General features: G+C 43.6%; 2 protein-coding genes across 7 annotated transcripts; both read left to right on the forward strand.

Annotated features, from left to right (window-relative positions):
* The first annotated feature begins 11 nt into the window (after nucleotides 1–11).
* PRUNE1 (prune exopolyphosphatase 1) lies at nucleotides 12–18,600 on the forward strand. Of its 5 annotated transcripts, none has more exons than XM_058539101.1 (8): nucleotides 12–151; nucleotides 6,308–6,400; nucleotides 6,949–7,151; nucleotides 10,815–10,999; nucleotides 11,766–11,924; nucleotides 12,662–12,756; nucleotides 14,393–14,551; nucleotides 16,650–18,600. In XM_058539101.1, exons 1-8 carry the CDS (start codon nucleotides 113–115, stop codon nucleotides 17,076–17,078), a joined length of 1,362 nt encoding a protein of 453 aa, XP_058395084.1. In that variant the 5' UTR covers nucleotides 12–112; the 3' UTR covers nucleotides 17,079–18,600. The 5 variants fall into 5 exon arrangements, with proteins under 5 accessions (XP_058395084.1, XP_058395081.1, XP_058395083.1 ...); XM_058539098.1 differs by having other exon boundaries at nucleotides 13–151; nucleotides 6,209–6,400; XM_058539100.1 differs by lacking the exon at nucleotides 12–151 and adding an exon at nucleotides 158–235 and having other exon boundaries at nucleotides 6,209–6,400.
* A 1,508-nt stretch (nucleotides 18,601–20,108) lies between these two features.
* Nucleotides 20,109–26,858, forward strand: BNIPL (BCL2 interacting protein like). Of its 2 annotated transcripts, XM_058539109.1 has the most exons (9): nucleotides 20,109–20,223; nucleotides 20,431–20,495; nucleotides 20,716–20,940; nucleotides 23,492–23,674; nucleotides 23,865–23,967; nucleotides 24,131–24,262; nucleotides 25,131–25,217; nucleotides 25,407–25,505; nucleotides 26,178–26,857. In XM_058539109.1, exons 3-9 carry the CDS (start codon nucleotides 20,754–20,756, stop codon nucleotides 26,212–26,214), a joined length of 828 nt encoding a protein of 275 aa, XP_058395092.1. In that variant the 5' UTR covers nucleotides 20,109–20,223; nucleotides 20,431–20,495; nucleotides 20,716–20,753; the 3' UTR covers nucleotides 26,215–26,857. The 2 variants fall into 2 exon arrangements, with proteins under 2 accessions (XP_058395092.1, XP_058395091.1); XM_058539108.1 differs by lacking the exons at nucleotides 20,109–20,223; nucleotides 25,407–25,505 and having other exon boundaries at nucleotides 20,314–20,495; nucleotides 26,178–26,858.
* Nucleotides 26,859–27,025: the final 167 nt, after the last annotated feature.

The following is a 27,025-nucleotide window of genomic DNA, read 5'->3' on the forward strand; positions in this document are numbered from 1 at the left end:
GGTTCGAGTCCCGCCTTCTGACTCTCGCCTCAAGCCCCGGAGAACGGGGCGGGGCGCATTCGCCGAGTAACCTCTCCACGGCGAGGGGCGGCGGCACACCTTGGGCTTCACCATGGAGGCCTACCTGCAGGGTTGTCGAGCTGCTCTGCAGGTAACGGATGCCTGTCTGTGATCGTAAGGATTGGAGCATGGGGTCCAGGAAGGACGAAGATGCGGGATCTGGGGAGCCCCGAGGGTCTGTGTGGAGGGAACACGGAATTGTGAGGAGGGGGCTTGGGATCTGAGCAGGCCTGAGTAGTGAGGAAGGAAAACCTGGCTCTTGAGAGTGGGAATGCTGCTCAGTCTCCCGGTTTTTGGCCCCCTGCCGTTGCGGTCTGCCCGAGAGCGGGCAGGAGGAATCGTGGGTCTGAGTCCTGCATCTGAGCCTCTGCTCGCTGTCGCCTGAGTTAGTTCCGTCAAAAGGCGACTGTGCCGCCGCCAGTCCTGCCCCGGGAGGTGTATTTATTCCTTTCTCCCCGCCCCTCTTTGAGTTCTCCACTCACAAGGCCTCCACGTGAACCCCAGGGGTGCGAGGAAACCTGTGCCCACGCCTTTATTGCTTCTGAACGGCTGTTTCTGTCTGGCTGGCCTAACTCATTCTCCTTACAGGTGGTCATGGTTTTACTTTAAATCTGTTTTTAAACTAAACATGCACAATACATCAGGCATATCTGTTGACCCACAACCTGGATTCCTTTGCCTCCAGCTTTCTTCCTTGGCCTGAAACGTGAAAATCCTCCACCTGGAAGGGATAAGCACGGTGTGTTTGGAATCAAAACTATAAGCATGACTCCTGAATGCTTTGTGGCTTATTTTGGGTGCTCTCTGAGCCAGCTGGAATCGCCCAGCCACGCTGACTGGTCATGCAGCATTAGGCTGCTATCCCCAGTTAGCAAAAGGCTGACCAGGTCACCTGGCCCCCCTGCCTCAAGTTTCACTGCTCCTATAGAAACCTAGACAGATGGTTGATTGTGCCTTAACTTTTTAAGTATCTTAAACTCTACAAATTCCCCTGGGCAATAGATTTGGGTCTTTACAAATCCTAAAAGTCACCTAACTCCTCCTGCAGACTCAGCTGCTGATGTAAATGAATGTCCTTACCTCAAGAATGGGGGTGAAGTTCGATTTTAACAACAATTACACCAAATGTTTCTTTGTGAAATACAAATTTGTGGAAAGTTGTTTTAATGCATTAATGCATAAAGCAATTTGGAACCAATTCATTTTGGTTACCTCTGATTTCACCACAGGGAGCTCATTGGAGGACTAATGTAGAGTCTTTGTGGCACCGTTCAAAGTGCTAAGCAGTTGGATTTTTTTTTTCCCCAGTAACCCAAATAACTCTCTTTTCCACCATTTGGTAAAGAACCCTTGGACCTGAAACCTCACCAAATAGCATTTCATTGCATGCTCCAGAGTCCCCCGGGGTTAACAGTATATCTTCTCCAGCAGTATGAAGCTGAAAAATACTGGATTTTTCCAGTATTGCTGGTATCCTGACCTTTCTCTACCTGCATTCTTCCCCCAAGGAGCAAGATCTAGATCTTCTTTTTTCCAAACTTGTGAACTTATGACGGTGAGGTTGTATCTTAGACCTCTCATCATCACACAGCCTAGCAAGGGCCAGAAGAAATGAGAAAATTGGACTCTAGGAATGTTAGTGGGTGAACTGGTGGCAGGACATACAGGCCAACTTTTAGGTTGCTTTTAATTATAGAAGTAGTAAATGTACATAGTGAAAAATTTTAAATACAGAAAGGATGCGAAATGAAAAAGAAAAAGATCCTTTTTCTTCTCCCCATCCAGTTCACCAGAGGCCACACTGTTGTTTCTTAGATAAAGAAAGACATGATTTAGACAGAGACACTATTAAATTTGAATGTTTCTGTTAAACTATAGTATAAATTTTAGGGAATTGTGAATGCTTGCCTTTTTCACAAGATGGAGACAGCTGATAACCCAGCCAACTCTCCTGTTGATACCATATTTTTAGCATTTGATACCAGAGAAATTTTCTACAGCCTCTGCCACAATGATAGTAGAATGTTCCATTTAAAAGAAATCCTGTTTAACTAAATGTCCTATTCATGGTGACTCATTTTTCACTTCTAGTATGGAAAAATCTTTGCTGCAGGGTGGGGCTGCATGCAAGTTTAGTGGTTCATCCAGAAGCCTTCGGATAATCTGTGTCGTCTGCACTTCTCAGGCATAAGGTGGAATCAGGAGTGGCTGGCTATCGTTAGGAATTTGCATCAGTGTCAGTCAGTCCCATTTTCTCTGCTGCAAAGCTTTCTCTATCTCTGGTTCCTCATCTCCTTTTATTTCTCCCTCATTAACTATTTTGTAGAGTAGGCATCAGACCATATTCAGTTTCAGAAGGGAAGTGGTTTACTTTGCCAGCCCAGAGCCCATCCTCTCTCCCCCCATTGAGGCCACAAAGAACATCAGGATATAGTCATTTCAACTAGTGTTTTTTTCTTTTTTTTTTTTAAGGAAAAAAAGTTAATATTTACTTGTGGCTCTCAGATTGTATTTCTTCCATTGGCAGCTCAGGTTTCCTCATGCTCTAAGTACAGTTATATTTGCCCTGTACCCTTCCTCTCATGGTCAGAAAACTGAGGCTATTTGGCTTGTGTTTTCAGCTGGTGGGGGATGGGGTGGGGGAGGTTAAGAGTTACACATGTTTTTCCTAAATGAAGAGGAGAATGGTGCCTTATAAGTTGGGCAGCCATACACCCAGTTTGCCCAGGGCAATCTTTGTTTATTCCGGCATAATAATTCATCACACCTCTTTTCATTCTCAAAAATGTCCCGGTTTGGGCCGGCCCCGTGGCTTAGCGGTTAAGTGCGCGCGCTCCGCTGCTGGCGGCCCGGGTTCGGATCCCGGGCGCGCACGGACGCACCGCTTCTCCGGCCATGCTGAGGCTGCGTCCCACATACAGCAACTAGAGGGATGTGCAGCAATGACATACAACTATCTACTGGGGCTTTGGGGGAAAAAAATAAATAAATAAAATTATTAAAAAAAAAAATGTCCCGGTTTGAACAACAAAGTATATTGTCACCTAACTCATAAGCTATGTTAAGGATCTGGGATACTTGCCCATGAAAAGACAGCGAGCTCCTTAAGGCTCAGTTCCATATGAGAGCCACAAGTGCTGGAAGCTATAGGTTTTAGAGGAAGAGGATTGCTCTGGCCTGTGTGGTCAGGGAAGGCTTCACAGAGAGAGGGGGCTTGAAGTGGGGCTTGCCTGGTCGGGGAGGGGGAGAGAAGGGAGAAGATGGAAGGGAGCTCATCTTTACTTCCTACAGAATAGGCACTTATGTGCTGTCTCATTTGATCCTCACAACAACTTCATGAAATTGGTTACAGTATTATCCTCATTTTTATATCACGAAAATGAGGCGTAGAGAGGCAGAAGTCCCACAAGTAAGAAGCAGAGCTGGGATTCAACTCCAGGCTGTGGTCTTTCCAAATGGCAGTTCTGCTGCTTTCAGACAGAGAAGAACAAATAGTGCAAAGGGCAGAGCTGGAAATGTGCACAGCATGTTTTGCGGGTGGTGAATAGACCAGTCAGGCTGGCATGATGGTGGGAAAGGAATGCCACCACCTCCCTTGGTCACTCCTGTTCCAAGATTTGCTAAAAGTCCGAGTATTCCTTTGGTATTCGTTCCTTTTGGTTGCTTTCTGGGCTTGGCTGAGTGCAAGGGGTTAGTTATTCACCTTCCTCTGGAGGTCATTTCTCCTGACCTCAGAGCCATGAAGTTGTATTTGGTCCCTGCCTTTTGCTTTTCTGCTTAGCCTTCTCTCAATGCTGGGGATCTGACTGATCCTGATTCAGCTGCCACTTGGAACAAAGTGGCACTAATGTGAGTTTTAGAAAGGTTCTCTGAGGGCCTCTTTGTGCCCAGCAACAGGTCTCTCCCGCTTGCTCTGCCTTTTCTCTGTTACTCTTACCTTTTTTCTCCAAAGTCAGGGCCATATTGCCTGTCATGTTTATATAGTTCCCTCTCTAGACAACATAGTGCCCGCCTTTACTGCTTCAGTGAGCAAGTTATCTGTGCAGCCACTTATCTCAAGTGCTTTGTTGTCACTTTGGTCCACAGCCATCTGGGCAGTTCTTGGTATCCAGGAAACAGAGGGGCCTTCTCTGGTATCAGGAAGAAGAATTGTAAATCAGAGAAGTTACTGTGGGACTGGGGTCTTGGGTACAGAATTCTCGTATTGTGTTGGAAATGAATTTAATATTGAAAAGAATCTCCCCTTTCCCATGCTGTTCAGTGTGGATGGGTGTTGGCTGCCACACCTTTGAAGTAAACTTAGAGAAATGGGCATGGGGAGAACCTAAGGACAAACTTTCCCCATGGGCCCTTTGCCCAAAACCTTGACAGATAACCTCTGCCTTTTGTACTTCTCTCTAGGAGTGGGAGTAAGAGATGGGGAAGAGGGTGGTTCAAAAACAAAAACCTATCTAGTAACTAGATAGGGTAATTTATACCACCAGAAGTCTTCTAAAATTGTCCTTTACTGGCTGTGGCTTTCAGGGGGTCAGGTAACAGCCAGTACAGGGAAGATGATTCTAGGTTCCCCTAGGTTCTCTTTTTTCCTAAAGTTATATTCCTTGGAAACTGGAATCTTCCCTGATTGAAGAAGCCTTTATATTTGGATTTTCACCTTTCTGTGACCCACTATTTCTCAACCGGTGCAGTTTTGCCCACTAGGGAATATTTGGCAAGTCTGGAGACATTTTTGACTATGATGACTGGGGGTGCTGCTGGCATCTAGTGGGTAGAGTCTGAGGATGCTGCCAAATATCCTACAATGCACAGGACAGCCCCCACAACAAAGAATTATCCAGTCGAAAATGCCAATAGTGCTGTAACTAGGCTATAACCTAGTCGAAAATGCCAATAGTGCTATAACTAGGCTATAAACCTGCTATAACTAGGGTGTTTCATTTTGTCTCTCCTGTCCCTTCCTCTCAGAAGCAGGCTGAGAGAGAAGTTCAAAAGTAAACTGGTAATAGAGAATTCCTGTGCCCTCAGCTGAGCCATGGATGAAACTTTATGGTTTCATTCCACCTGGCAGATTGCTCATACCTGGAATAAAATAATAATTCTTAAAGTGCCTACCTCCTTGGGTTGTTTTGAGGATTTTTTTTTTTTAATTTTATTTACTTGTTTTTTCCCCCAAAGCCCCAGTAGATAGTTGTACATCATAGTTTCACATCCTTCTGGTTGCTGTATGTGGGACGCGGCCTCAGCATGGCCGGAGAAGCGGTGCATTGGTGCGCGCCCGGGATCCGAACCCGGGCCGCCAGCAGCGGAGCGCACACACTTAACCGCTAAGCCACGGGGCTGGCCCATGTTTTGAGGATTAAATGATTAGTTAATGCACATAAAAATATTAGAACAGTGCATGGCACACTCAGTAGATGTTTCAAAACAAAACAAAAGCCTGTCTCTCCTATTGTGGGCACTGTAGGTTTTCATGTATTTTATTTAAAACTCCGATAGCTAGGGAGATGTAAGGGAACAAGGTTAATAGTAACAGCAGATATTCTTCCCTCCTCAGAGATCTTATCAGCAACCGAACTTTTCAAAGCTTTAAAAATAAAAGTTCCAGGAGCAGCAGCAGCAGCAACTGTTCTTGCTTTAGTCTGGACCTGCTGGGGAAAGTGTCTGTTTCTTGGGTTGTGAAAGTTGGTTATATCTGGTTACCACTGAGGCTCCTCAGGGTAGGAGGAGTTTTCATGGACAGCTGGATAATGGACTAGATCTTATTTTTACCCTTATTTTCAAAGTCTCATTACAGTGTCTCATGATTTAGAAGTGTAAGAATTCTTTTTCCTTTTTTGAAAATGGGGAAAAAAGAGACCAGGGTTGATATGGCTTGAATACACCAGCTACCCCAAATGCTCTACCTTTGACTTCTCCTCAAGTGCCCAAAGCAGCATAAGAAATCAGAGAGTTTTATTCACTCCTGTTCTTCTATAAGTTCACATTCAAGGAGACAGTGTAGTAGAGAGGAAAGAGTACTTTTCCACTAACTAGACGTGTCTGGAATGCTTAAAGCTTAGCTAAAACTCGTATGCCCTCTCAGCTAATATCCTCATCCATGAAATGAGGATCCATGAGATTATCTGACCTACCTACCTCCTCTGTGCAGATCAATGAGAGGCTGTGTGTGAAGCCCTACGTGAGTATAAGGTAACTGGAAATGGACAGAGATGCTTCTGCTCCTTTCCCATTCTCCTTCCGCCTCCAGGAGTCCCGACCACTACATGTTGTGCTGGGAAATGAAGCCTGTGACTTGGACTCCATGGTGTCAGCTCTCACCCTGGCTTTTTACTTGGCAAAGGTGAGTACATAAGAATAGAGTCCCTTAGAATGAAAAGATTTGGATTCAAGACCAGCTCTGCTATTTAACACCATTTAGTTTTGGGTAAGTTAAATCCCTTAACTTTGCTGAGTCTTGTGTCATCATCTATAAAATCTGAAATGATAATATTTTGCAGTGTTGCTGTGAGGATTAAATGAGTAAATGTATTTTGAAGAATCTGTAAACCATGAGACAATATTCAGACAGTTTATCATTGGGTTCCTTATGGGTATTAGTGACTTAGTGTATATTCTACATGCCCAGGTAAGCTCTGGAAGAGTGATAATTCCTTCTCTGCAGCATCTAGAACTAGGTCTTTTCCATGAGTTCCTTTGTTGACCTTCATGTTATTGCTAAGAAGGAGAGAGGACAAGAGTCGTCCTTCTACTTTTATCGACTAGGTAATTGTGGCTTTGAGAAAAGTTGTAACTTACCCAAGATCATGTTTCCCTCAGTTCCACTAGTCTTGTTAATTTTCCTGTCTATTCCTAAATATTGCCATACCTTCTTTTCATTTTCCTATCCAGACGACTGAGGCTGAGGAAGTCTTTGTGCCAGTTTTAAATATAAAACGTTCTGAGCTACCTCTACGAGGCGACAACGTCTTCTTCCTTCAGAAGATTCACATTCCAGAATCCCTCTTGATTTTCCGGGATGAGATTGACCTCCATGCATTGCACCAGGCTGGCCAACTCACCCTCATCCTTGTTGACCATCATGTCTTACCCAAGTAAGTGGAAAGAAGTTAGTTAAGCTGATACTCATCATGTGCCATGTTGGGCTCTGATGAGTCAGATATAAAGAGAGGAAGAAAGAATTTCTGCTCTCGGGGATCTCACAGGCTAATCATAATTGATGGGTCATATCAGATGTAGAAAATTAACAAAAAATATGGTCAGTTCTCCAGCTATGCAAGTAATGAAAAGAAACAGAAATATGGAGAGTTCAAACTAAAGGATAACTCAAAAATTATTTAAATCTGCCTTTGGTATCATTTTAAGATTTCGTGGCAGATTGATTATAATAGAAACCTTTGAATAAGGGTTGCAACTCTATTTTTAATTTGTAAAACGTTAGCAAAATTATTTCCTACATAAGGCAATATTCCATTCATATCTGTTTAACAAATGTACACACCTATACTAATTCCATCCCTAATTTAGGACTGGAAAAAACTGCCAACAAAGCAATACGAGTATGAAACCTTCCTAAGTCTATCTGGCTCCTGCTAATATTAAAATGTGTATTTTTTCCTTGAGGACACTGTTTATAGCAGGATGTTGACAGAGGGTAGCCTGAGGGCATTAATCCATCTGTCCATTCACTCATTAATAAACGTCTATTTAGAGGATGAAGGTGAGACAGAGTCCTTATTCCCAAGAAGCTTTCAGTCAGGAACAGGGAACTAGGCAAACAGGTCATTGTAATGGGTATTAGAGGTAAGTGATAACCATCTCTCTAGGAGACAGTAGGTGCAGGAAGGACAGAGTGGTTAAATCTACTAGAGGGGAGGAGAGGGTGTAGGGAAAGGTTTCCTAACAGAGTTGACCTTTGATCTCAGTCTTGAAAGATGACTGGGTGTTTGCTCAGTGAATGGGGAGGTAGGGTAGTTAGGAAAAGCATCCAGGCAGAGAGAGTAATTAATATAAGCGAAGGCAGGCAGGCATGAAAAGGCTTGGTGAATTGGGGGAACTGGAATTTGTTTTGCATGGCCAGAGCATAAAATATGAGGGAGAAGTAAGACGTGGAAAAAGATAAGATTAGAGAGGTAGGCAGGGGCCAGATCATGGAGACCTTGTAGGCCCTGCCAAAGAGATTAGACTTTATTTCAGGGCAATGGGGAACTATTGTTAATTATATTTATTCCAGGTCCTAACAGAATCAAATTTGCATTTTTCAAATGATCTTTCAGGTAGTGTTGTGGAGGACAGCTTAGGAGGGCCCAAGACTGGAAGCAGGTATTTAGTTAAGAAACTATTGGATAGGGCCACCCCCGTGGCTTAGCGGTTAAGTGCGCGTGCTCCGCTACTGGCGGCCCGGGTTTGGATCCGGGGCGCGCACCGACGCACCACTTCTCCAGCCATGCTGAGGCCATGTCCCACATACAGCAACTAAGAAGGATGTACAACTATCTACTAGGGCTTTGGGGGAAAAAAAAGGGGGAAGATTGGCAATAGATGTTAGCTCAGAGCCAGTCTTCCTCAGCAAAAAGAGGAGGATTAGCATGGGTGTTAGCTCAGGGCTGATCTGCCTCACAAAAAAAAAAAAGAAAAGAAACTATTGGATATAATGACGTACACCTGAAATTTATACAATCTTATAAACCAACGTTACTGCAATAAAAAAAATTTAAAAATTTTTTAAAAATGCAGAAATAGAAGTATAATGATGTACACCTGAAATTTGTACAATGTTGTAAACCAATGTTACCACAATAAAAAAAATTTTTTAATTAAAAAAAATGCAGAAATAGAAGTATAAGGACGTACACTTGAAATTTATACCATGATGTAAACCAATGTTACTGCAATAAATAAATAAATAAAAAGAAACTATTGGAATAGTCCAAATGAGAGACATTGAGGGCCTAGAATAAGGCAGTAGCAGAGGGTTGGGAAGGAGGAGATGGATAGGAATTGAGATAGAAGCCACAGGATCTGGTGACCTGCATGGAATTTGGGTATTAAGTGAATTGAGGGAATAGTAGAGATTTAGGTGTTGGGTGTCAGGGGTGTCAATTGGAAAGGCAACCCTAAAGGACATCAAATATGTGCATTAAGATATTGGTAACAGATACTTTGCCAAATTCACTTATACTCCATTTAACGATGACTTCAACCCACACATCTATGGACAGCTAATCTTTGACAAAGGAGTCAAGAACATACAATGGAGAAAAGAAAGTCTCTTCAACAAATGGTGTTGGGAAAACTGGATAGCCACATGCAAAAAAATGAAAGTAGACCCTTTCCTTACACCATACACAAAAATTAACTCTAAATGGATTAAAGACTTGAATGTAAGACCTGAAACTATGAAACTTCTAGAAGAAAACATAGGCAGTACGCTCTTCAACATCGGTCTTAGCAACATATTTTCAAGCACCATGTCTGACCAGGCAAGAGAAACAATAGAAAAGATAAACAAATGGGACTACATCAAACTAAAAAGCTTCTGCACAGCAAAGGAAACCATCAACAAAACGAAAAAACAACCTAACAATTGGGAGAAGATATTTGCAAACCATACATCTGATAAGGGGTTAATCTCTAAAATATATAAAGAACTCATGCATCTCAACAACAAAAAAACTAACAACCCAATTAAAAAGTGGGCAAAAGACCTGAACAGACATTTCTCCAAAGAAGATATACAGATGGCCAACAGGCACATGAAAAGATGTTCAAAATCATTAACTATCAGGGAAATGCAAATCAAAACTACTATGAGATATCACCTCACGCCCATCAGAATGGCTATAATTAACAAGACAGGAAACAACATGTGTCGGAGAGGATGTGGAGAGAAGGGAACTCTCATACACTGCTGGTGGGAGTGCAAACTGGTGCAGCCACTATGGAAAACAGTATGGAGATTCCTCAAAAAATCAAGGATAGAACTACCATATGATCCAGCTATTCCACTGCTGGGTATTTATCCAAAGAACTTGAAAACACCAATGCGTAAAGATACATACACCCCTGTGTTCATTGCAGCATTATTCACAATAGCCGAGACTTGGAAGCAACCTAAGTGCCCATCAAGGGACGAATGGATAAAGAAGATGTGGTATATATACTCAATGGAATACTACTCAGCCATAAAAAACGATGAAATCCAGCCATTTGTGACAACATGGATGGACATTGAGGGTATTATGCAAAGTGAAAAAGTCAGAGGGAGAAGGTCAAATACCGTATGATTTCCTTCATTAAGTAGTAGATAATAACAACAATAAACAAACACATAGAGACAGAGATTGGATTGGTGGTTACCAGAGGGGAAGAGGGGAGGGAGGAAGGCGAAAGGGATAATTCGGCACATGTGTGTGGTGATGGGTTGTAATTAGTATTTGGGTGGTGAACGTGATGTAATCTGTGCAGAAATAGAAGTATAATGATGTACACCTGAAATTTATACAATGTTATAAACCAATGTTACTGCAATAAACAAAAAATTTAAAAAAAATAAAAAATAAAGATGACTTCAGTTATAACATTAAAGAAAAGAATTGAGAGGAGAGAGGCAGAGGTAGAAGTCACCAGAGGTCTAAGTGTTTGTCTGATATGTCTGCATTTTCCTTCGTGAATGAGATGGAGATTGGTTAGAAGCAGCTGGAGTACCCCTACCTATCTCTCTTTCTCTTTTCCCTGCACCCCCCTTCCTCATGCAGAAGTGACGCAGCCCTAGAGGAGGCAGTAGCAGAGGTGCTAGACCATCGGCCCGTCGAGCAGAAACACTGCCCTCCCTGCCATGTTTCAGTTGAGCTGGTGGGGTCCTGCGCTACCCTGGTGACGGAGAGAATCCTGCAGGGGGCACCAGAGATCTTGGACAGGCAAACTGCAGCCCTTCTGCATGGTGAGGGTGGCTTGGGGATTGGGCCCTGACTAGTTCCTCTATTCCCATTCCAGAGAAGGGAGAGTGGAAAAGTCTAGCCTCTTCCAGCTTGACCATACCCTCTCAAAGCTATTCAGTCCATACCAAAAGATGGGATTCTTTCAGGGAGCAATCAAGCATTGAAAGGCCATAGAATACTTTGTTGCTTAAAGGCCTGTGGAATACTTTGTTGGAGAAAGCTGAAAGGAAGCACAGGACAATAGACCTAGAAGCTGCCTATTAGCAGCATTGTATAATGGAAAGAAAACTAGCCAAAGAAGCAGGAAATGGATTGTAATACCATTTCTGCCCAGGAAATAGTTTTGACCTTGAGCAAATCTCTTAACCTTTCTTGCTCTCATTTTCTCTGTTTGTAAAAGAGAGAGAGAGAGAGAGAGAGAGAGAGAGAGAGAGAGTTGGAGTAGATTATCGCTTCCCACTTACAAGCTTCTTTAATGGAATTTGGCCTACAGAAGAGAGATCATTTCTCCAACTAGGTTTCAAAATCCCCAAGGATTGAGATGCTCGGGCTTCCTTTCTTCCGTTTCCTCATTTCCCTGCCTACATTTTTGTTTGAATTTGGGAGGTCTTACTCAGGACACAGTCCCCGTTTCTTAGTTTGTTTTCAGTGAGTTTGCCATACGGTCTCCTCTGTGTTATGTCCATTTGGCTTGAGGGCCATGGGTGTTCTAGTGGTTGTGAATGGAGGGATACAAGATTTGCATTCTGCCATCTCCCTTCTCCACAGGAACAATCATCCTGGACTGTGTCAACATGGACCTTAAAATTGGAAAGGCAACTCTAAAGGATAACAAATATGTGGAGAAATTGGAGGCCCTCTTCCCAGATCTGCCCAAGAGAAATGATATCTTTGATTCTCTGCAAAAGGCAAAGTTTGATGTGTCAGGTATGAAGTGTTAAACCGACTTCTCTCCCTCCCACATGAGAAAACAGGTGGGCAAGCCTGGTTTATTGTATTCTTCAACACCATCAAACAGTTTCAGAGCATGCATGATTTAAGCTTTATACCAGAGAGAAACAAGGTAGTGTGTGAGTCTAATCATGAACTAATCAATCATTTACTGGATTATTCTATCTTGGTTATTGTGGGGGATGAGGAGGAATATATTAAGAGTCCCAGAGGTTTTCAGTTTAATCAGAGAATATAGACATATAAATAAAATACGCTGAGGAAACTTTAAATTATCAGAGTGAGACCTAGATAATTGGTTAGGAAAGCAGAAGAAACATTTAGGGTGAATAAATAAAGGACAAAGAAAGAGAACAAAAACTCCCATAATTTTCTGCCTAGCTACCACCTGTTGATATAAATAAAAAGAAAGAAAACTACTATATGTACTTTTAGAAAGTTAAAACAACACAGAAAGGGAAAAAAACAAAAGCCTCTCTTCTTCCTTTTATCTTTCTCGCCAAAGTCCCTTGCTCTAAAGGTAACTATTGTGACCCAGGAATTTAAAGTAATTTTTTGTTATATCATTACATTCTCAGTTATCTCCTCTGTTCATTGCCCCAAAGAGAGCCTGTGTTTTTCATCTTCCTTGACCCGTCTTGGTGTCCTCATTTTCCTCTTCTTGGGACCCTGGGCTCCCTTGTCTGACCCCTAGTCTCACATCCACTTTCTAGGACTCTCCACTGAGCAGATGCTGAGAAAGGACCAGAAGACAATCTCCAGACAAGGCACCAAGATGGCCATTAGTGCAATATATATGGATTTGGAGGTAAGAGCAAGATGAAGGTGTGGGTGGGGAGAGAAAAACCTTAAGTTATGTGTGTAACCTTGCCCCTCACTCCTGGCTCACCTCCAAAATATATCTTGTACCTATATACTTTTCTTCATCTCTGGTGTAACTCTGACAGTCCATCATCTTTCACTGCACTACTGTAATAGGCTCCCTACTGGTTTCCCTGCCTCCACTTTTGCACCCCTACAAACCGTTCTCCCCACAGCAGCCAGAGTGATCTCTTTAAGACGTAAATCAGATCATATCAGCCCCTGCCCTCACTGCCTTTTCATTGCACTTCTGATAAAATCTAAAGGCCTCACTGTGGTTTACAGGGCCCTCCTTGACCTGGTGCTTGTCTTCTCTCTGACCTCATCTCATTCCAGCCCTGCTCCTGCACTCACGATACTGCAACCACGCTGGTTTTCTTTCTGTTCCTGGAACCATTAAGCTTATTCCCACTCAGGGCTTTTGTTCTTGCTTTTCCCTTTGCAGAGCTGGCTCCTTCTTATCATTCAGGTCTGAGCTCAGATGTCTCTCTTTAAGAGGTTTGTCCTGACCACCTTAACTGAAGTAATATCCTCCATGCTAAAAATCTTTAGCAATTATCTTATTTTCTTTTCTTCATGGTACTTAACACACTGAAATAATGTTTCATGATTTCCTTGTTTATTATCTATATTCCTCTGCTAGTTTATCAGCTCCACCAGAGCAGGGACCCTATTTTGTTTCTGCTATATCTCCAGCACCTTTGACAGTCCTGGCGCATAGTGGATGCTCAATAATAATAATTGTGTTTTAATACCTAATTCTATATCATACTGGTTTAAATCATTCGACATGATTTGAACACGTAACTCTCATAGTCTGCACAGCTTTCTACTAAATACTATGTAAAAATACTAAATAATTAAAGAAAATAGTATGGCCTCTTCCCTTGTGACTCACAAGCTAGTTTGGGAAACAAACATAAGAACATAAAAGGCTTGCCAAGTATCATAATCACGGTACAAATTGACACAATAGAAATGCCAAGGATAGAGAAAAGCCCTGATCTGAAACAGCTAGTGGTATTATTCGTTGGAGGAAATACTGCATGAGATTTTGGAGAAGAGTATAGATTGGCAAAGAATGAAGAGCCAAGGATGCAGTTGTCACGTCTGTTGTTATTTATATGCCCCATTGTTCTGTTTTAGAATAAAAATACCCACAAGGCAAAGACCCTGCCTGTTTGATTGCGAGAGCAAGAGAGCCTTATACATGCCATACACATTACATACATTATCATTTTTTAATTCTTAAAACCATCATGTTTGGTAAATATTTTATCCCCATTTTACAGATGAGGAAACTTAGGTCCGGGGAGCTTAATATAACTCTTTGATCATAGAGCCGATAGGTAATAGAGCTGATTTTCAAGCCAGCTCTGCTTGAACCCAAAGCCTGTATTCTCCCCATTCTACATACTGGCTCCCAGCACCTAGAAAGCACAGAATAAATATTAGATATGTTTTTTGTGGAGTGCAAGTCCCAGGTTAACATGCAAAGAAACCCTTCATAAGCATTTTTTTGTTGATGGTGACAAGGAGGGTCCAGCTGTAGCCCTCATCCCTGTCCATTTCTTCTCTTTCAGGCCTTTCTGCAGAGGTCTGGCCTCACTGCAGATCTGCATGCCTTCTGCCAGGCTCACAGCTATGATGTCCTGGTCGCCATGGCTATCTTTTTCAACACTCACAATGAGCCAGTGCGGCAGTTGGCTGTTTTCTGTCCCCATGCAGTGCTCCGAATGACGGTGAGTCTCTGTCCCTCCTCCAACCTTAGGGCCATGCAGAGCTCAGCCTGTACACGCTGCCCTGTGCTGTAAACACCTCTCCTTGGTTCTTATCTTTACACAGAGATCCCTTGACCTATTTCGAGAATCTTCCCTCCCCGCTTTTTTCCATTCTCTATGTGAATATCCTTAATCATACTGTTGTTGAGAAAAGGAGATGCCAAAGACCATTAGAAATACAATTCCTGCTTAGAAGGAACTTGAACTCCGGTTAAAAGGAAATGTTATAAATCTGGAGTTTTTAACCAATTCTTGGTTTAATTATTAATTCCTCATCCCTGAAAATCAATTCCTATCTTCTACCCTGTTGCCTTGAAAGTTGGAAACAACAAGAGAAACCTTTTCTACTACTAATCATGCAGGGACTAATTACTCGGTATAGTGCTAACTCTGTCAAGAAGTGATCCAGGAGCAGGTTTGTTTTCTTTTCTGATCATCCATTTGGCCACCTTTCCTACCCCCTCCCCTTTCTTTTCCTCTGTTGGTTACTAATTAGCCCAGGAAAGAATTTAAATGTGGACTTAAGGCATTCCAGGGACTCTTTGGGTTGCATAGGCTATGTGAAGACTGCTGAAGACTGGTCTGAATAAAGCCAGATAATCCTTTGTGCCCCTAAAATGTTTGTCCGCCCTTTCCCACCTCTCTTTGCCTTTATCTTCTCCAGGAAGCAAATGTAACTCCATTCAGTGGAAGGTAGTTTGCCATTGTGGGAAGAACTACAGTTTTTGTTTTTGTTTTTTCTGAGGAAGATTTGCCCTGAGCTAACATCTGTTGCCAGTCTTCCTCTTTATTTTTTTATTTATTTATTTTTTAATGTGAGCCTCTGCCACAGCATGGACTCTAACACATGAGTGGCGTGGTTCCAAGTTGGGGAACCAAACCTGGGCTACTGAAGCGGAGCGCACCAACCTTTAACCACTAGGCCATCGGGGCTGGCCCAAGAACTACAGTTTTTAAAGGCAGATAAACATGCTTTTCTGTCCCAGATTTGCCACTTACTAGCGCTTTGAGCTAAGGCAAGTCAGTTGACTTCTGAGTCTGTAAATGGTGTAATATTACCTACTAATTAGTCTGATATGATCATTAAACACAATATCATATGTAAAGTACATTGCTGGGCACAAAATAAGCACTCAGTAAATGGTGCCTCTTACTAATCATGTCATGAAGGAGAGGGTGCTTCGGCTATAAGAAGGGCCTCTCCCCACCTTCCGAAATCTCCCCACCTTCTCCCTGCACAGCCCCTGTGTGCTGCTCCTCAGAAGCTGTGCAGATATCTGATGACTCTACCATTGCCCAGGCTGCCTCTGTGCTGGGAAATGAGAGTCCTCTTCATGGTCTGCCCTACCATTTCCTCTCTTCCTTCTATGTTAGGAATAGTATAATAGAGTGATTTAGAACAACCGGCTTTGGTGAGAGACATGGATTCAAGTGTCACCTTTGCTTCATTCAAACTATGACCTTAGGCAAGTTACCTAATCTATCTAAGCCTCAGTTTCCCGACCTGTAAATGAGGGTAATAGTAATACCAATCCTATAAGGTAGTTGTGAGGATTAAATGAGATAATATTTGTAAATGACCAGACTTGGCACCATGCCTGGCATACCTCCCAGCCCCAGTTTGATGTAGGCATGCTTTCTGCCTCTATCCTTCCCCTGACCTCAGTATAGATGCTTGTCCCATCCCAGCTAAGGATAGAGTTCAAGTTTTTGAGCACAGGAATACACTTGGAAACAACACTAGGTTAGGAGCTGGGGGTCTTGGGTTCTGGTTCAGACTCTACCATCACCTACATGATTTTGCTCAAAACACTTAATCTCTCTGAGCTTTGGTTTACTTATTAACAAAATGAAATATATGATCTCAAGTGTTTCTTCTGTTTCTGAAATACTATGTATATTAGCTGATGTGCCTTTTATTGCAAGCAATAAAACTGAACTCTGCATGACTTAATGAAAAAAAAAATTTCTCTTCTATAAGAGAAGCCTCTAACTTAGAAGTCTTAGTTCTTTGCTTCACCACCTTACACACCATTTCCCCGTCTTGTCTCCTCCTTAGATCTGTGGAGCCCTGGAACGTTCCCACTCTCCATCCCTGAAGCTGACCCCTGTCCCAAGCACCCACCCTAACCTCCAAGCCTATCTTCAAGGCAACACCCAGGTCTCTCGAAAGAAACTTCTGCCTCTGCTCCAGGAAGCCCTGTCAGAGTATTTTGACTCCATGAAGATCCCTTCAGGGCAGCCTGAGACAGTTGGTTTGTCCAGGGAGCAAGTGGACAAGGAATTGGACAGGGCAGGTAACTCACTGATGCCTGGACTGAGTCAAGATGAGGAGGAGCCTCCACTGCCCCCCACACCCATGAACAGCTTGGTGGATGAGTGCCCTCTGGATCAGGGGCTGCCTAAACTCTCAGCTGAGGCCATCTTTGAGAAGTGCAGTCAGATCTCGCTGTCACGCTCTACTGCTGCCTCCCTGTCCAAGAAGTGACTGTTGGGAGGGAAGGGGATAGTGAGAGAGGTTGCTTGAACCACCTCGAATGCATGTTTTGAGATGTTTCAGCAGTTCTGTCTTTATTGCTCCAGGATCTGGTGTACTGTTCTCATAAACCTGGGAGGAGAGAGAACTGGAAGAAAGCAGCTGCTTTAGGAATGGCTTTCTGCCTTGTCCCCCTAATCTCTACCAATCAGACAAATTTTATTGTTTAATTTAAATTTTTAAATCTACATTGACTCTCTTCTGTTTCATTTGCCAAGGGCACAATGTAATACATACACAGTTCCAGCAGAGCAGCACAAAAAGAATGTGTACACCAAAAGTGCCCTCAGTAAGGCTCTTTACCAGAACAAATATCTCTCATGGAACCAAACGTTCATATATTGAATCCATGTCTCCATGTATTCATTTATTGTCTTAGTAATTCAAGTATTTATTGAAACCCTACTTTAAGCTAGATAGAAAATAGAGTGTGCTTCAGAAACTTATTCCAGTTTTTAGGCTGTAGCAGATTTCCAGCTCCATAACTCCTCTTTCTGCCCCCAGTTTGGTGATGGTGTCTGATTCTGAGATGGCTAAATTTCTATTCTGAGCTTATTGTGACTCTCAGGATTGTTTAGAAGCAGATTGGAGGCCATTATCTTCTGTCCTGATCAGGTTTTCAGTTTCTTTGGATCTCTCTGTCCCAGAGCCACAGGGACCCTGAAGAAACCCAGAAGACCCCTGGTTCTTGAGAGTTCAGGAGACACCCAGGAAGGCCTTAAGACCTCATAGGCACTCTTCACAAAAGACAGCAAAACTGCATTGAGAGCCCTGGCTCTGTCCCCTGCCTGGGTGGATCAGTCAATTTCTTGTCCATCTCATTCTCTTCTTGCTCATAGTAATAAAGGAAGCATGAAGTTCTAATACTGACGGCCATGAACTATGTGTCTTTTGACAAGATACTTCATTTCTCTAGGTCTCATTTTTCCCATCTATAAAACTAAGGATCTGGACGAGATGTTCTCTGGTATTCTGTGATCTGCCTCTTGCTGCCATTGTTTCTCTCCTCTGCTTTTCTGTATTTTTTTTTTTCTGTTTTCCCTGGGAATTTTCAGGGTCACTGGATTGTCTGTATTTATATGTGATTGTACCAAGAGACTCAGCCTCATGTAGCATGTACAGAGGTATGATTCATACATAGTGACCCAGCAAAGAGCTCCCTCCCACTGACTTGTTCTGCATGTGTAGAGTCTCCCTTTTTTCTTCAGACCAAACTGTTCCCCCTTTTCCTACCCCACAGCTCTATTCCATGTAAGTTGCCAATGGTTTCACTGAACAGTAGGGTCTGTGATAGTTTTGGCATGATGTCTTTAGTGTGTGGGGGACAGTCTGACTTTACTTTGAGGGTATGATGTGTGTAGCCATTGGAAGGTAAAAATAGTGGTGTGATTACTGAACCAAAGGAATTTATGTTTTGTAACTTGGGTACTTTATTTTGTATTTTGTTAAAGTATTAAATACTTTTTTTCCTGTTTGGGGTTTTATTATTGCCTCTTTTTACAACTATAATCAAGGCTTTCCCTCTGATAATTGTTTCAGCCTCCTCAAGATTCATCTCCCTTCTTCCTCCTGTACATAATGTCTTCCTTCTGTTGACCCTTTGTGGGAATAATGAGCAACAGTCTTCTATCTCCCGTCATCCTCAGCCTTTCCTTTAACTTGTTTCTTCTTCTAGAACCCTCCTTATAACATACTTCTGTGTCCCTGATTTTGCTTATGCTCAAAAAGTAGGCCCAAAATAGTCTTAAAACCAAAATGAATTTTACCTTTGTGGTTTTTTTTTTTTTTTTTTTTTAAGAGCAGCTTTCAGGTTATAAGATGAGTCTGGAAAGGAGAACAAATTGCCTTCCTAGACTCCCCTAAAACTAGTCACTTTAGAAAATATACTTTCTTCCCCAAAACCCTCCCACACATAGGCAGGATTTTTCTTTTGGGCAAACCTACTCCTTGGGAATGGAGGTGGCAAAACCTGTTTGAAGGTGAAGTTACCTCCCTTCTACCCCTCCCTCCTCCTTGGAGGCAAGAGCAACAACAGCTGAGACAGAGAAAAGGGTACAGAAGTGTTGGGGAGCTGGGGTAATCAGCTTCCTGACAATTCCAAGTGTTTAAAGAGGGAAACAGGAAGACTGGTGAAGATGGGAACTATACAAGAAACAGGAGAAAAGACACTAGATCTTGGGTAAGTGAGATCTCGGCTACCTTGATTGGAAGCGAGGAGTGAATAGTCTTGAAGGACTTTCCCACTATCCAGCTCTCACAGGTCAAATCTCAGGTTGCTAGAGGAGACAAGACTGTAAACGAGTTAATTTGCAGAGAAGGGATGGGGTTGGCTTTGGGTAGGAAACGTCAGTATGGTATGGGAGCTGGGGAACAGGATTACAGATAATTCCCTATTTCTTTTTAAAGGAAGTTTCTATATATTATGTCTGATAAATCTGCCCCTGTTCTCTGTCTCACCCTCCATAATGACCATCGGGAAAGCTGACCCAGAACTAAATTTAGGTCCAGGTTCTTCTTCCCAGCAAATCTCTCTTCTTCCTTACCTTCCTCCCCCACCCTTCTACCTATGCCATGGTTTCCCCTAACCACTCCCCAGCGTGACGGAGGAAAGGCAGGCCTGACTAGGTGCCATCTTCCCCAGCTTTGCCCAGTGACAGCTGGGCAGGTCTGTCAGGTTCCAACCAATTGTAATGTGGAATACCTCTTACCCCTACTGTGTAGGTGGAGCAACTGCCGTAGAAGTAAATATGATTAGCTTTACATTCCATCCTTCCTCTGCTCCTAAACCCAGCAGTTGGGGTAATCTGTTTCCAGCAAGTGTAAATGTGGTAGAAACATCTATCTAGGAAACAAGAGACTTGAGTTCTTTTGAAGGCCTGCCCTCTGCTCTGTACCTTAGTTACTGTTCTTCATTCCAGTGTCTCCAACCTACTCTCCAGTTCCCTTAAGACACTGCCTATTTTGTCTCATGGTAATCTTTTCTTCCGGGGGTCTATCATAGGGTCAGGGAGAACGCAGAAGCAGCAGGACTAGGAGCATCCCCAAGACTTGGGGAACTGGAGCTGAAGGAGGAATGGCAGGATGAAGAATTCCCTAGGTAAGGAAGTGTGAGGGAGGTTGGGAGAAGGGGGGGGATGGTCACAAATGGAGGGCAGGGATGGTAAATTAGGACTTGAAGGAAAGAGGTGGCAAAAAGAAAGCGGAGATGATAAAATTATGGTGGGGAGAGAAAATTAATAAAGTGATACCTGGCTTGATGACTTTAGCCTATATTTCTGCCCCCTTTTAATCTTTTCCCCTCTAGATTGCTTCTTGAAGAGGTTGACCCTTCTGAAGATCCTGAAGATGCTAAAAGAGACTTGCAGGCAGGTAGGTAAATTAGAACCTAGGCCTCAAGTTCTTGATTCTAGTCCAGTGAAGGGTTATGCCACCCTTATCCCTTTAGGTTCTACTTCCCTTTTCCCAAATGTCCCCTGTGTTAGTCCTTCTTTAGAATTCACGCCATATTATCACTTCCATTTACAGGCATTCTGACCTCCCCTCACCAACACACATCTTTCTTTTCTTCTCTTCCCTCCTCCAACCCCAGGCACCCCCAGCACTTTAGCCTTGTGTGGCCGGCGCTGCATGCGCAAACGTCTTTCTGCCCCAGAGCTGAGACTGAATCTGGCTAAGAGGCCTGGAGATAATGGAGCTTCTCCCACCCACTCTGTACCTTCCTCTACTGATGGCAGTTCTGACCTGGAGGTAGACGAATTGGAGACACCTTCAGACTCGGAGCAGCTGGACAGTGGACATGAATTTGAATGGGAAGGTAGGAAAGAAACCTGAGGACTGAACTGGTAGAAGTAGAGGCCAGTGTTAAAGAAGCTCAGGATGGATTTAATGGGACTGAAGTTAGAACTAATAAGGTGGAGACCAAGAGGTAAGGTCAGCAAAATTAATTTCTTCAGAATGGAAAGGTAGAACTACAGATCCAATGTGAGAGTAGTCGGCGGGGGGAGAGTGTCCTTTGTTTATTAAGGATAATTTTATTGAATGACTGTTACATGTTATCACTGAGCTAGAACTGAGTTATAAAGATGAATAAGATAGTTCCTACCCTCAGGGAATTCTCTGTTTAGTAAGAAATAAACATATCTACAAATAAGTGCAGTTAAATATTATGATCTACATGTGTGTAGAGTACAGTGTAGGCAGGGAGAAGGAAGAGGTCAGTTCTGCCCGAGGAGCTAGGAAAAACTTCGCAGAAGAGGTGATTCTGAGCTGATGTTTATCAGGTAGTTGGAGAGACATTCTAGGTGGAAGAAGCAACTTGAGCAATAGCATGGCATGTTGGGGAATTTAAAGCATTTAGCATGACTATTTAGATATTAAGGAAAACTTTGTTTCTTCTCTACTTACAACACTTCTGACACCAAATGTGTGGGTTTTCCCCACACCAACCAATTCTCCAACTCTCCAGACACCAACTGGGTGTCCTACAATTCAATTATGACATTTAACTGGAGTTAGTGCAGACCCCACAGGTTAAGAGCTCACCTACAGGACTGCCCCCAGACTTCAGACACCACTCACATGTCCAGGTTCTGGACATCACCTATGCTTCTGACCAACTGGCTACAAATCAGAGATTCCCACTACCCCCTCCTCAGGTTTGATAATTTGCTAGAATGGCTCACAGAACTCAGGAAAACAGTTTACTTACTAGATTACAGGTTTATTATAAGAGGATACAACTCAGGAACAGCCAGAAGGAAGAGATGCATAGGACAAAGTATGTGGGAAGGGATGTGGAGCTTCCATGCCCTCTGGGGGTGCACCACCCACCCGGCACCTCCATGTGTTCACCGGAAGTTCTCAGAACACCTTCAGTTCAGGTTTTTTATGGAGGCTTCATACATAGGCATGGTTGATTAAATCACCGACCATTAGTGATTATCACAACCGCTAGTTTCTCTCCCCTCCCCAGAGGTCAGAGGGTGGAAGTTCCAACTCTTTAATCACATGGTTGGTTCCTCTGTCAACCAGCCACCTATCCTTAGGGGCTTTCCAAAGTCACCTCATTAACAGAAACTCAAGTCGTTGCAAGGGGCTTTTTATAAATAACAAAAGATACTCCTTTCACCTTTATTATCAAGAGCTGTTTCAGGAACCAGGGACAAAGCCAAAATATATATTTATTATTATATCACAGATATGTAGGGCTGGGAGGTGAAGGGAGAATGACAAAAGGTAGTGCTATGTTAAGTAGGCAAGGGTCAAATCCTGGAGATCCTTGCTACCATGCTAAGGAGTTTAGATTTTGTCCTGTAGGCAATGGGGAGTCATTGAATGGTTTTGATCAAGGGAGTAAAATGATTAAATTTAATGGCTCTGAAAAGATTGGAAACAACCTAAAAGTCCATAGTAGGGTATTAATTCTATTATGGTGCATCCGACAATGGAATACTAAATACTAGGCAACTATTTTTTAAGATGAGGCAGCTCTTTCTATTGCTGTGGAAAGATCATGCAGAATTAGTGGGTATGGTGTATTGCCATTTGAGTAAAAAAGGTAGAGGAGAAAAGAAAGCTTACTCTAGCAGTGGTGTAGAGGGTGGAATGGAGGAAAACAGACTAGAGGTGGGGAGACCAGTTAGGAGGCTGGTACTAAGGCCAGGTGAGAAATGCTAAGAACCTGAACCAGGACAGTAGTTGTGGAAAGAATGATAAAAGAATATAATGGAGGTAGATGGCAGGGGATCTCGGGTCCAGTTGGCTTCAGGGCTGATAGAAAAGAAAGAATCTCAGATGACATACAGTATTCTCTCTCAGGCAGCTAGATGGATGGGGTTGTTCATCAAGAAAGGAAATATGGGAGAGAGGAGGAAGAGAATAAGTCTGAGTTGCACTTTGGGTCTGGTAACTCAGAGATGACAGAGAGACACAAAATAGAGATGTCCACTCTAGGCAGTTAGGGATATAGGTCTGGAGTTAGGAGAGAAGTCTGGGTTAGAGAGGCAAATTGGCATCCTCACCTACCTGCTGGTAATTGAAGACATGGGATTAGATGAACTAACCCAAGGAAAAGCATGGAAGAAGGAAATAAAGAATCCAGAAAAAGCTGATACTCGCAACGGCCATCAACATGCCATAGGGCAAGGTTACCTCAGGGCTATTGTCTAGTGGAAAGGTGAGGGTAATGAGTTGCAGGAAAGAAACTAGCAAGGGGTTGGGTTGATTGGACAAACTAGAACTAGAGTCACGGAAAAAAATTGAAGAAGGAGAGGTTGGAGTAAGAAACTCTAGGAATCTGGAGAAGTTACAAGATACTCAAGGTATATATTCTGCCTTGTTGATCCTTCCCCATCCCTCTCTTTTAGATGAGCTGCCCCAGGCAGAGGGTCTGGGGGCCAGTGAGGCAGCTGAAAGGCTGGGCCGGGGTTGTATGTGGGACGTGGCTGGAGAAGATGGTCATCACTGGAGGGTGTTCCGAACAGGACAGCAGGAGCAGCGAGTGGACATGACTGTCATTGAGCCCTATAAAAAAGTCCTATCTCATGGAGGTAATGGATAGCATAAGTGGAGGATGTAAGAACTGTGACTTCTTGAATAATTGCCTAAGCTGGAAACTCAGTTATTGGGTTCAAAATCCTTCCTGTAACTTCCAGAGACCCTCAGAGTCCCTCAACCTAAATGCACTATCTGTCAATAAATATTTGTTGACTGAATGAATTTTCCCCTTATCTTCCCCAGGTTACCATGGTGATGGCCTCAATGCTGTCATCCTCTTTGCCTCCTGTTATCTACCCAGAAGCAGCATCCCCAACTATACCTATGTCATGGAACACTTGTTTAGGTGAGGTGGAAGGCCTGAAGGGCTTCAGGGTGGATGTTAGGGAGGGAAAAGGAAAAAAAAAACCCTTCCATGATCAGTAGCTGATTGTAGAGTTTATAGTAATGTCTCTCTCAATCCCCACAACCCCAAACACATACTTTCCCTGACAATTTCGTCCCCCCAGGTATATGGTAGGAACTCTGGAGCTGCTGGTAGCTGAAAATTATCTGCTTGTTCACTTGAGCGGAGGCACAAGCAGGGCCCAGGTTCCACCTCTGAGCTGGATACGCCAGTGTTACCGCACTCTGGATCGGCGGTGAGCCTCTGGGACGAGAGGGCTACAACTCTCTATCTTTTCTTTTTCTTTTCCATCTTTCCATCCTTTCTTCATCCATTTAGTCCCTTCCTCTTTTCTTTGTCCCTCTACACCCCTTTCCAAGCCTGTTCTGTCTTCTGTCCTCTCTTGGAGTCAGGGAAATCTACTGTCAAATCTTGCCTTCACCACTTACTAGCTGTATGACTTTGGACAAGTCACTTAACCTTCCTGGGACTCAGTTTCCTTATCTGTGAAATGGCAGTGATAATACCTTAGCCCCCGGGTATTTGTGAAAATCAATGTGGCATACTGCCTGGCACATAGAAGGCACCCCTGCCTATCTCACAGTCTTGCCATTTATTTCACTTTCCACATCTCCATTGTCTTCTTTTCTTCTCTGCCTTCATCCCTGACCCAGATGTCTTTTTTTCCCCCTGATGTTCCTTTTTTTTCCTTTCTTTCCCCCATCTTCCCATTGCTCACTTTCTGTTTCTTTTTGCTTCTTTTCTTTTTTTTTCTCCTCACTGGTCTTCTGCCTGGAGTTTTATAAATAGTCCTGGTCATGGAGGGATGGAGAAGTGTACAAAAAGGACTTAGGCAAGAGTGGGGCACAGGAGGAAAATGGGGTAGAGAAGGCCACGCTGAGGAATTCTGAGAGGAGAGTTTCCTAAAAATGAGGAGCATGGAGGACTAAACAAGATAGATGGAGCTGAGATTGCAGTTAAAGGAATGAGGAGTAAACCCAACTGCCAGAAAAATCTAGAAATCAGAGCAGACGTGAAGGAAGTTAGAGTACAGAAGATAGCTCCACCTGATCTTCAGGCCTGAAGGTGGGAGAAGAATAGGATGACCTGCTATTCTTCTTCAGGCTCCGGAAAAACCTGCGCGCCCTGGTTGTTGTCCATGCCACATGGTATGTGAAGGCATTCCTGGCACTGCTTCGGCCCTTCATCAGGTACTAGCTCTGGGAATAAGGAGTCCCTTCCCCTTCTCCCCATTTTCAAAATCAAGATTAAGAAGATCTTGCCCCACCCCGACTCTTTATAGCTTTAACCACTCTTTACTTGGCACATTTCCCTTTGTAAGAGTCTCCAGGAGCCCTCTTCTTAGTATAAAACACACTTGGTTTATCATCTCTTTTCAGTTCCAAGTTCACACGAAAGATCCGTTTTCTGAACAGCCTGGGAGAACTGGCCCAACTCATCTCCTTGGATCAGGTCCACATCCCTGAAGCTGTCAGACAGTGAGTCCTTAGCTTAATGACAAAGGTTTGGGGTGGGATGTGTAAAGCCAGTGCCCACTTTCCTTGAGGGAGAAACATAGAAACTAAAAGATAGAGCTCCTGAGGGCTGGCCCGTGGCCTAGTGGTTTAGTTCAGCATGCTCCACTTCAGCAGCCCAGGTTCAGATCCTGGGCACAGACCTACACCACTCATCGGCAGCCATGCTGTGGTGGTGACCCACATACAAAATAGAGGAAGATTGACACAGATGTTAGCTCAGGACTAATCTTCCTCAGCAAAAAAAAAAAAAAAAAAAGAGCTCCTGCTTTCAGATGCTTCAATGTATCTGGGAAAACTACACACACCCAGAGAAGAAATTAAGGACACTACTGTATCCCACAAGAACAAATGAAAACACTATACATGTAAGTGCAGGGGTAATTACAGCACAGAGTTCAGAGGAGATTCAGACCAGCCCTAGAAATTAGGAAAGGATGTGTTGGCAGTGAATAGGAGAGATGATCCAGTGGGGGAGGAGTGCAGGGAGCAAAAGATCCTAAATGATTGACGACTCAAGCATCCAGTCTTCTAGCTCTTCCAGTTCACCTGCCTCTCTCCCCAAACCAGTGAGTAAAACCCACGTCCTGCTCCTGTACCACTTTATTTACTTATTTTTCTTTCTGTGTCTCCTAGGCTGGACCAGGATCTCCATGGCTCAGGAGGGACCTAGCATAGGACTGGAATAAAAGGGCCTTAGAACAAAGCAAAGATATTGATCTGCCTACACCCTAACTGCTGCAACATCTAAGCTGTTTAATAAATCATCTCATCAACCCTAGTACCACTGGATTTTCACATCTCAATGGAGTGTCATTCCTTCCATGACCCTGCCTTCAAATCAGGGCTTTGAGGTCCTGAACCTGATCTGCTGGGTGACTTTCATTTCAGCTGTAGCGGGGGGTGCATGTAGTGGCATTTTCTATGGGACAGTGCAAAGCTGTGTGTTTTAGTCCTGCTTTAGCTGTAGAACCTCTGGCAGATAACTGCATCTCTTTGAGTCTCCTCCTTTTCCTCCTCTGTAAATGAAGGTGCTGCGATCCTTTCCGCCTGGGTATTCCAGCAGTCGGTGAAGGTGAGGGGCGGATCAGAAGGCAGGGCGTAACTGACCACAGCCAGCCTGCCTGCTGGGAGCCAGGAATCAGCTCCTAAATCTTGAAGAATCACTTGTATTCCCCTGTTCTTCTTAGTTATGTCTGCTGCCTGTGAGCCTGGGAAGGAGTGCTTTCAAAACCTGTATTTTTGTCCTCTTTAGTAAATTCAGATCTGTAGCGGCTAATAAACCATGAGAGATTTAAGCTCTGCCTCGAGAAAGTGAACTGCTCTTCCCCAGCCCTTGCATCACAATCCGCCTGTGGCTTCGGCACGGAGTTCCTGCGCAGAGGCTCCCTAGGCTTTTAGCTCAGCCCCTGGGTCTGTGGGAGCTCCCGAGGGGAGAGGGCCTGGGGGAGGGGCGAGGCGCGCGTGCCTCGGAGCCCCCCCGC

Source organism: Diceros bicornis, chromosome 4, assembly GCF_020826845.1.
Source record: "Diceros bicornis minor isolate mBicDic1 chromosome 4, mDicBic1.mat.cur, whole genome shotgun sequence".
Lineage (NCBI taxonomy): Eukaryota > Metazoa > Chordata > Mammalia > Perissodactyla > Rhinocerotidae > Diceros > Diceros bicornis.